The sequence below is a fragment of the Volvox carteri genome (assembly GCF_000143455.1).
Source record: "Volvox carteri f. nagariensis unplaced genomic scaffold VOLCAscaffold_341, whole genome shotgun sequence".
NCBI lineage: Eukaryota > Viridiplantae > Chlorophyta > Chlorophyceae > Chlamydomonadales > Volvocaceae > Volvox > Volvox carteri.
In genome coordinates, this window is record NW_003307872.1 from 1 (window position 1) to 7362 (window position 7362).

Here is a 7362-nt window from a genome sequence, read left to right on the forward strand (position 1 = left end):
ACCTATGCTAATTGGGGGGTGACCTGGCATAATGCAGTTCGGGGGTTTGCATGGACCGTTGCTATTTGGGGGGTTATCTGGCATAATTTGTTTCGGGGGTTTGCCTGGACCTATGCTAATTGGGGGGTGACCTGACATAATGTAGTTCGGGGGTTTGCATGGACCGTATGCTATTTGGGGGGTTATCTGGCATAATTTGTTTCGGGGGGTTTCCCTGGACCTATGCTAATTGGGGGGTGACCTGGCATAATGCAGTTCGGGGGTTTGCATGGACCTATGCTATTTGGGGGGTTATCTGGCGCAATGTGGTTCGGGGGTTTGCCTGGACCTATGCTAATTGGGGGTTGACCTGGCGCAATGTGGTTCGGGGGTTTGCATGGACCGTTGCTATTTGGGGGGTTACCTGGCATAATTTGTTTCGGGGGGTTTGCCTGGACCGATGCTAATTGGGGGGTAAACTGCCGGCATAATGCAGTTCGGGGGTTTGCATGGAATTTTATTTTGGCGGTTGCCTGGCGTGAAGCTTTGCGGGGGTCTCCACTTCCGCAGGCTTTCTGTTTGAAAGCTGCACGAGTGCGCGGCCTCAGGTCTAACGAGGCTGCGACGTACATGAGGCGCCTTAGCACAGTATCGTGCACGGTAAGTCTGGGCCGCAAGCTTGGGGGGTAAACTGCCGTTCGCGCTCAAATGCAACCGTAAGTCGTTGGAATTGGCATATTTAACCGTTTCATCTGTTCTATGCAGGGTCTCCACTTCCGCAGGCTTTCTGTTTGAAAGCTGCACGAGTGCGCGGCCTCAGGTCTAACGAGGCTGCGACGTACGTGAGGCGCCTTAGCACAGTATCGTGCACGGTAAGTCTGGGCCGCAAGCTTGGGGGGTAAACTGCCGTTCGCGCTCAAATGCAACCGTAAGTCGTTGGAATTGGCATATTTAACCGTTTCATCTGTTCTTATGCAGGGTCTCCACTTCCGCAGGCTTTCTGTTTGAAAGCTGCACGAGTGCGCGGCCTCAGGTCTAACGAGGCTGCGACGTACGTGAGGCGCCTTAGCACGGTATCGTGCACGGTAAGTCTGGGCCGCAAGCTTGGGGGGTAAACTGCTGTTCGCGCTCAAATGCAACCGTAAGTCGTTGGAATTGGCATATTTAACCGTTTCATCTGTTCTTATGCAGGGTCTCCACTTCCGCAGGCTTTCTGTTTGAAAGCTGCACGAGTGCGCGGCCTCAGGTCTAACGAGGCTGCGACGTACGTGAGGCGCCTTAGCACGGTATCGTGCACGGTAAGTCTGGGCCGCATGCTTGGGGGGTAAACTGCTGTTCGCGCTCAAACGCACCCGTTAGTCGTTGGAATCGGCATATTTAACCGTTTCATCTGTACTTGTGCAGGGTCTCCACTTCCGCATTGTGGAGCCCGCGGCAATAACCAAGCTATGTTGGTCAGCGGCACAAGAGGACGCTTCATTATGGCAGGCTTGCCAACTGTTTGCTTTTGCCATATATCTGAGTTTTGTGTTTCACATGGCTGTTGGCCATTTGAACGATGCCCGCTTATTGGTCGAATAGGTCCATGACCTCAGCAGGAGGCGGGGATTTCCTTGCAGAGCATTTGCACAATGGGTCATATCGCGGGTAGGGAGGATTTTCGTTCGTGTGTGTGTGAGCAGCAAGTGGCGAGTTTGCTCGGCTTATGCAGACTTTGTCATTAGTCGCACCTCATGCATCAGGATGCTGCTGTCTTTGCTGCTCTAATTGCCGAGCCTCGTCAATCTTGTAACACAAAGACGAATTTCTGCACTCATCTCTTTGACTTGCATACTTTGCACTTCCGAAATACCTAGCACACTGTTCGATGTTGTTGCTGCGATAGGGAAGCGTCCCTCCTTCACCTTTCTCCGTTTCTAAGGGTTTGACTATTGAGGTTTCGAGGTAAAGCGTGCCAGTCTGATGCCTCCATTCTCATCGACACTGGGAACATCATGACTTCAGTTCCACACAAGTGCGGGGGTGTCCATAAAAGCTGGGGGGCCCATGGACAGTAAATCGTCTTAGTGTGGTTACATGGTGGATCATCATCGTCCTCCCTCGTCCGAATGAGCATGAAGCGCCATGCGCCAAAGCAACATGCCGGGCCTCCCAGACTTCCGAGCGGAACCTGGCTAGTGATTTCCTAACGCGTTGAATTTCTAAACGCGAATGGGGTACGTCTGTCATAGGTCCATTCCATTATAGATCTATAACAACGTGTCATACCCGCCGCTGCCGCGAATAAATTACGCACGCGTCTGTGTCCCTGCGTGACATCGCTGCGGTTGCAAAAAAACATCGACCGACCTTTCGCCTCATAATCAGGCGCTGAACCTTATTTAAGTTCTCTAGAATTCCTAAAGCTCTCAGTCCCCTATCACAATCTAAATGATAGGTCGTCAACTTGGAAGACAAAAGGCAGTTCTCCAGGCAGGAACCATACCGCAATAAAAATAACATGCTACAGCAAAGTTACCGTATCCAGCCGACCAGTGTGGCGCTGCACATCATGTGTCGAGTCCCCGCGACAGGGCTGCAAAAAATTGTCCTGTCTCAATACGGCACCCAAGGATTGCATCTGCTGACCCAGGCACAAGGATACCCAGACCATATACGCACAGTTACACTCTGAACGACCCGGGTATTAACCACACGTTGGTGAGCCACTCATCCACGCTATGCATCGCCAGAAGGTTCTCCAAACATCCAAGCGATCAAAGCGGAGAGCAAAGCTCAGTGAAACGCAGCGCACTGCAGCAGGACAGACCGACCCAAGGCTGAAGCATTTGATGCCGTATGCCGCACCACATGAATAATAGCCATATTTTTGTCACAGAGCCCTGTCTGCCTGTCTATCCCTGGTCCGCGTACTTAAAACGTCTTCGTCTCTCCACTTAATAGGGATGTGCCGAAAAAGGTCTGGGGACAACAACACCGGTCGACAAACCGCCAGTGCTAGCCAATGCTAATCCGTGCCAACGTCCTATCTGCCATCTCTGCCTCTCTCCACCTGTCAAATCCAAAGCACCGCTCGTTGTCATGAATCCGAATGAAAATGCAGCGATATGCACATATGTCACACGCTCCTTGTACGCGCAAACGTAACCGAGGACGCGCCTACTAGCTTAATGGCCGCTGGACGCATGGTGAAGCTGTCCGGCGGTCTTCATAAGGATTATGGCTGCACGCCCTCGTGCCAAGTTGCAGGTTCGAGACATAGCCATATTTAAGTTATCCCCCACAAAACGCACTACCATGGCCGTTCTCCGGCAATCGCCCTTTGTGCCCTCTCCTCAGTAACCAGTAACCCTTGAATCAGGACTTCCGAACCGCAATTGGAATGGACTGCGCAGCGCGGCCCAATCGTTTACTACGCAAGCCACACCAAACGTCTGTAAAAGCCGGTGACAGCCGGTGCCCAGGCCCTGCACCGTAACCCGCCCGCCTCTTCCGATCCTACCACTCGCGCTTACCCTTCCGATTGCTATCATTGCTTGCATGGCTTCGCTCGACTGTTCCAAGACGACAGCCCATGACATGGAACCGCAGCCCTTAAGCAGTCGACGCGCAAACGGAGGCTAAAACCTTCCGCACCCTTCCCCTGCTCATGCATAAATTGGCTCAGTGTGGACCGAGGAGCGCTCGCTGCCCTTGATGCCACAAACCGGTCACCAGTAGATGAGCCCGCCGATTTGCTTAATTTCGCTCTCCAGTGCCCAGGCAGAACGGTTGAGGTCAAAGCGCGAACAGCCCGTGGCCGCCAGTTGCAGGAATTGTCGCCGGTCCTGCAGGAACGCAACGAATAAAGTAATGTGGATCTCGCTGCTGCATGGGGGAAAGGGAATTCCTGCACATCATGAATGGAAAGCAGTACAGGCAGGCATCGCGACAAGGCGTCCTCCATATTCTCTTTCGCCTTGCAATGACCGCTCATCGCTGGCAGCATGAAGCTTCCCTGAAACATAACGCAAAGGGGAAATGGCGCTCCTTCCCGTGTTGCAGCCCGTGTCTGGTGTGTACCTGCAGCGCCTCAGGCTCCTCTGGATACCAGACCCCCGGCTTGGTCTTGCCCTGCAGCACGCTCTGTGCAAAGGCTGCGGTGCTGTACCCCATCGACTGGCTGAGGTACTTGTGCACGAAGATGCCCGACGAGTTCTTGCCGTTGACCATGTCGACCTCCACACGCATCGCCTGGATACCAGAGGCCAAGCCGAGGGCCAGGGCCGTGCTTGTTAGCGCAATGGAAGCTCATTGCTATCGGTGTGGTGCGGGGACAGGCACTGTGTAGACGGGCTGCGTGTCGCTTTCCATGGGTCAAAAAGCAATTTTGCAAACCCTGTTGAACCCTGTTGATAAACCCTTTGAACAGGAAATCCAATGGATGCTGGCAGTTATCCTCAAGACGCACTTCGTTGTGCCGCATAATCACAACTACACATCATTATCGATCAGATAGAGCCTGACGGGCAAGATTAGCTCCGTCATTAACCGTTACCGGGCTATTTGAGCACGGTCCGTGCATGCATGGACCCCGAAAACTCACCACCGCCTCGCCAATAATCTTATCCACGTTGCGAACAAAGGGATCTGATAACGCTGCAAAGCGCTTCACAAAGCCTCGATCGTTCAGCAGCTTGCGGGGAATCAGGCGCGCCGTCAACCACATAGCCCAGTTCCAAATGAAGGGGTCAGTTCCAAAGCGCGCAGACACGTCAGGCACGCGCATGTACTTGTGACCAGACACCACCTCGGGCAAGTTGTACAGGTACACGCCCTTGCGTCCCACACCTGAGGGTGAACACAGAAAACAATTTACAGACCGCTGCTTGTATGTGGGATGAAGAGCCAGAACGCGAGACGCCGAAAGGGAAGTTGATAACGATGGCGAGACCCCGTAAGGTGTTTGGCAGCAACGCATGCCACGTCACTGCATGATAATCCGTACGCACCGAGCTATCCAGTTTTGCCATGAGGAAGTCTGTCCTGACCAGACAGAAACACACGCCGTGTGCACAGCCAGACCCAATGCGACTGTCCATCCCCACCTGGCCCAAAGTCGACCTCCCGCCGGTTGCTGATAGGTGGTAGAATAACCTCCTTGCCATCCTTGTACACAATCACGTCTTCACCGGCGAGCAGAAAGCTTGTCTCCAAGATGGTGGGCCCTGCACCGCCACTGCCCGCTGTATAATAGCTGTAGCGTAACCACTTGGGCTCCACACCCTCACCTACGGGAGTGGGTGAGCGGATTCGGGCTCAATGCAAGGTTGGATTAGAGAGCCGCTCCGGCTTTGGGACGAGAGGCTCTAATAGCTCAGGCCTCCAAATAAAAGACGGACCCAGATCACTGAGCCTATCTCTCGCAGATATGCGTCGTCAGCCAGCAAGTCAGTGTAAGTCGTGTTCTTCTTCGACTTCACCATAGCAGTTCATTGGTGTCCTGTACGATGTGGTTTAAGGGAAATCACTGAAGCGGTGACAAGTCTGAAATTTGACTGCGGTATATTCCCTCGCAGCTAGATGTGCCCTGACAAATGTGTCGAATTGTCCATTTCCAGGAGGATCGCGTACTACGCATTGGCAATCCTGACCCAAATCGCGCGACCCAGACCAAGATTCTGTTACACCCACAAACCGAAAGGGGGCTCACCCGGCGGTGGTGTACGGTAGTTCCACCCTTCGTCGTACTCCTGGCGCGCAATCGAGATAATATGCGCAGCCATAACATTAGAAGTTCCCGGGTAGATGCCGCCAGAAACAATGGCGGGCACGCCTTCTGCCTTAGCGCGCTCTGCATACTTGGCCTTTGCACTGCGCATGTGAAAAAGGAGGAACGGTAATATGTATCAAACCCAGCCGCGGAGGACTTCATGAACCAAGCATGGCCGCAGCAAACCCCATGCCGTGTACTTGTGTCCGAGATCGCAAAAAAGGCCTATCACACGCTCACGGCTCAGGCAGTTTCGGATAGCACGCAATCCTACGTGTTGAGTTTTAACCCAAATTGAGCAAAATAGAGGATCAGCTGAGTTGCCTGCCCTGTTCGTTCTCTTAGGTGCAGTTGCCGGTCTGCATCTTAGACCGGAACGGACTGCAGCATTTCCCCCCCTACCCGACGCACCCTTCAGAGTACGGAGTGTCGTCACACACATCGATGTAGGGGGTACGTGTGTCGAGCGCTGCCTCAAGTACGGCATAGTTCTTGGAGCGCTGGAAAGGCCCCGCAGTGTGGATGACCAGGTCAGCATCCGTACTGTTCAGCAATCCCTGTGAGAGCAGGCAGCAATGCAGACAATAGTACGACTTCAGGATTGCTTCTTGGGGCAACCAAGCTCTATGAAGATGTGATGAAGATGCGCACACTGCTGTCGTTAACGCGAGTTTTTTCCCCGTGCGTTGTGTGACTGCCTGTGCTGCAGGCAGGGGCATTTCTGCGGGCTGGGTTTCCTCAGGTGGAGTTGGCATGGTTAGTGCACGAAAAGTCAAGGTTTGTCCGCTTGACTGCGTCAAGAGGATCGCTAAAACCGGCAAATAACCAGTGGCCTTAATAAGAGTCCATTGGAAATAGAATGATTAGCGCTTACGTTTGCTGGGTGCGCAAGGCCTTCGACAAGCCCCCGGGGTGGAGCTTCAACCTGCGTCGCGACCGGTGCGTACGGCAGCTGGTTCGTTGGTCTGGCTGCCGCCGCCATTACCGCCGCACCTACCGGCGCCAGGCCCGGCGGCGGCGGCTCCGCGATGCCTGAGGGCCGCTGCGGCACCCGATTGACGCCGCATCCGTCCCGTACATCGCCGCTCGCTGTATGGCAGCTTGGAAGCGACCTCACGGTTTGTGAGAAGGCGGAGAGGGTGGAGACGGCCGCACCCGACCACATGCTGAAGGGAGCTGGAGCTGCGGGGGAGGGAGAGAGGGAGGGGGGAAAGACGAGCAAAGGATTGGAGTTATGGAGGGGCGGCGGCGGGTAAACAGGCATGCAGTTCAGTACGGAAATGTGAACAACGGACGACACACGCGACCCAAATTGGGGAACCGTGACATTGGCGGCGGCTCCGCCGCCGCCGCCGCCGCTGCCGGATCGCGTCTGTTGCGGTGTCGTCTGATGCCGCTGCTGCTGAGACGCCAGCGGCGGCGGCGGTGGTGGCGGCGCGTCGCCTGCCTCCTCTCCCTCTCCCTCTCCGTCTTCCTCCACGACAGGGCATACCAGCCGGCCTCGCATACTGCCAACGCCGGAGCCGTACGTTCCCAACATCGAGTACGGCATAGGGATTTCCGACACTGGCGGCAGCTTGGACATCTCCGCCGAGTCGCCACTGCCGCCAAGGACGATCATGCCGCTGGCG

General features: G+C 54.8%; 3 protein-coding genes across 3 annotated transcripts; 1 reads left to right on the forward strand and 2 right to left on the reverse strand.

The window, feature by feature from the left end:
* Positions 1–12: 12 nt before the first annotated feature.
* VOLCADRAFT_39398 (uncharacterized protein) lies at positions 13–380 on the reverse strand (the record flags this gene model as incomplete). The annotated part of the gene is made up of 2 exons (XM_002959538.1): positions 13–104; positions 242–380. Coding segments are annotated over 2 exons (231 nt in total), but the record flags the coding sequence as incomplete, so codon positions are not given.
* A 169-nt stretch (positions 381–549) lies between these two features.
* On the forward strand, positions 550–2176 carry VOLCADRAFT_101080 (uncharacterized protein; the record flags this gene model as incomplete). Its single annotated transcript, XM_002959537.1, has 5 exons — positions 550–639; positions 762–851; positions 975–1064; positions 1188–1277; positions 2135–2176. Coding segments are annotated over 5 exons (402 nt in total), but the record flags the coding sequence as incomplete, so codon positions are not given.
* Positions 2177–3710: 1534 nt separating this feature from the next.
* Positions 3711–6270, reverse strand: VOLCADRAFT_43542 (uncharacterized protein; the record flags this gene model as incomplete). The annotated part of the gene is made up of 6 exons (XM_002959539.1): positions 3711–3806; positions 4042–4212; positions 4565–4809; positions 5067–5249; positions 5687–5832; positions 6143–6270. Coding segments are annotated over 6 exons (969 nt in total), but the record flags the coding sequence as incomplete, so codon positions are not given.
* Between the last annotated feature and the right edge of the window lie 1092 nt (positions 6271–7362).